Source organism: Montipora capricornis, chromosome 7 (assembly GCF_036669925.1).
Source record: "Montipora capricornis isolate CH-2021 chromosome 7, ASM3666992v2, whole genome shotgun sequence".
Taxonomy (NCBI): Eukaryota; Metazoa; Cnidaria; class Anthozoa; order Scleractinia; family Acroporidae; genus Montipora; species Montipora capricornis.
In genome coordinates this window covers 2,050,230-2,052,729 of record NC_090889.1, presented here as the reverse complement: position 1 = coordinate 2,052,729, position 2,500 = coordinate 2,050,230, and the positions used below count along the sequence as shown (strand labels likewise).

The 2,500-nt window shown below is 38.6% G+C and overlaps 1 protein-coding gene across 1 annotated transcript in view; it reads right to left on the bottom strand.

Moving 5' to 3' along the window:
• Nucleotides 1-2,115: 2,115 nt before the first annotated feature.
• The window catches only part of LOC138055289 (uncharacterized), a 459-nt gene continuing 74 nt past the window's right edge, over nucleotides 2,116-2,500 (bottom strand). The window contains exon 1 of the mRNA XM_068901264.1: nucleotides 2,116-2,500. This exon is cut by the window's right edge and continues 74 nt beyond it. Coding sequence (XP_068757365.1) covers nucleotides 2,116-2,500 — 385 coding nt within the window.

Genomic DNA, 2,500 nt, shown 5'->3' with positions numbered 1-2,500 from the left:
AATAACTGCGCGTGCTTGAGGGGTTGAAGGTTAGAAAGCAACAAGAACACTGGAGTTCACTTTTCACTCGCAAGACAGTACACGCGAGTATAACCACATCTAATGCACTCGAAACCCTCAAACTGCGGAGAATCAAAAGTAACGAGAAACATTTTTTTAAAAATCAAAACAGATTTCAGTATCTGGTGTGTCACGCAAGTGACAATTGCAGTATTTTCAAAAACAAAAACGTTACCGAACTCATAATTTGTAAAAGAATTTATTTCTTGATCAACCTCGTATAGATAAGAATCCAGAAGAAATCACGATTTTTGAGTTTAGAATTTGAAAATGCAAGGAAATGAAACCATTTTTCAACAGCCAATTTACCATGGCCTTTTTGGTTTCGACCAGTGTCCTAATGACTCTGGGAACGAGATTGCCAAACACAGTTCTATTATCTTATGCGCCACACACTCGTTACACGAGGGTGTGCTCAAACACTTCCGAAAGTATTTTTCTCACGATAAAATTGTTCTTGAGCTAGGGTTGTGTTGAAACTTGGCACTTTTTTTTTCATATTTATGCATGACCCCTTTTTAGACATTGTCATTGATGAAAAAACCCTCGTGTACGTACGTGACGTGTATCTCATTAGCCCAAACCTAATTTATGCAACGTGGGAACGAGGGTCTTGGGTCTAAATGATCCCACACAACTACTGCTGTTATTTTGCTTTTTTTTTTTTTTTTTTGAAACATGCTTTCTCAATTTATGATCCCAGCAAAACATTTTTCCCTTAGTGGGGAGAACATTTCCCTCTTCATATTGAGAGAAGAGGAGAAGAGCAGGGCGAAGCAGTCTCCCAAGCTTTATTTACTTATTTATTTATTTATGTATTTATTTGTTTATTTATTTATTTATTTTTTGAGAGGGCATTTATGTTATACGGCCCTATTGCAGTTTACGGACGATTGAAGAGAATCATTGGGTAAGAGAGAAACAGTTTCGGCAGTGGCACCTGATGTATAAGGTCTTGGGATTTTCCCTGCAGTTGATCCACTTATACGTTATCGTTCATAAACAACGAATCAAAATGAAATAAAAAAGGTAGAAAAATAAAACTATCGCATATCTTATTGTTTTGTTCCCTTTTTTTATGTCATTTTCTCCTTTACTTGGACTTTGCTATGACAAAAAGTTAGTAAGTAGCCTTTCTTTTCCTTTTTTTATTTTATTTTATTTTCTTTTTCCTTTTTTCATACATATGTTGTTAGTTTATAAATGCAACAAAACTTTCGACCCTTAGTGGGCAAAACATTTTTTTCCTGTATATAGGAAGAGCCTGACTACAGAGTGTAGCAGTCGTCAAAGTTCTTTAAGGTCTCGCTATTGGTAAAATTGGGAGTCTCGCTCAATTTGTTTTATTTTATTTTATTATTTTTTTTTGTTTTTCTTTTCCCATCTCTTGAATCGATTGGCTATAAAGTATATTTTCGCAAAACAAATATCTGATTAATTAATTTTTAAAACCGTTAAAATTCCTTTTCTTTGTTTCCCGCCATAATCTGCGCGCTAAATATAATTCAGGTATCATGTCTGTTGTGTTCTTCATCTCACAATGATTTTACAAACACAGTTTAATTTAAACGGAAAACATCCCACATTCAACATCCAACCTTTTACATAGAGCAAAAAGCAATATATATACATATTCTTAAATCCTAAAGGAATACCGGGGTAACAATGTAATTAAGGTCCTATTCAATCGAATAAAGCATCAAAGTTGTACACAACGCTCAGTATACACAATACTGAATCATTTCCACAACACCTTCCTCCTACCCTAGAACGTTCTATTATAGGCGATTAGTTAAATTTAGGTTTCTTCGTGCGTCTAGACCTTCGCAGCCTATCCGGGCCATACTCGTTACCAGTTAGCATCCTGGGGTTTCGACGTTTCCTTTTGGCTGATGTCTCCGCATTGCTGGACCTTTTGTCTTTCATCTGTGGAGAAGCTTTCTCCGCTCCACCATTTGAGTGATCTCCGCTTTTAACTGATGGGGTTGGGGTTTCACCTGGCTCCACGTCCTCTGCTGAGATGTATCTTGCACGTAGCTGCTCAACATGCCTCCACTATATTGGTCCCATTGGGTAGACCCTGACACAGACAGAACGAGCTCCACGCACTTTGGTGACCACAGCAGGTACCCATCTCGGGTCTTTGTCTTGACGTGGACCGCAATAGAGAGCATAGCAAGAGGTCCAAATTGGGTACTGAGGATCTAACCGGCCTGCTAGTGTTTGCGCAGCTTTTGCAGCTTGCTTGCTCTGACGCTCTTGAGCCTGGTGAGCAGGAGACGGAATAAGAATATCTATGGCCGTCCTCATTTGACGACCATTCAAAAGCTCACTAGGAGAATAGCCACAAGGTAACGGTGTTCTCTGGTACTGCATGAGGAAACGCTGACGAGAGACTCTGGGGGGTGTTTCCGACTTTGTCAGTGATATTTTGAACGTC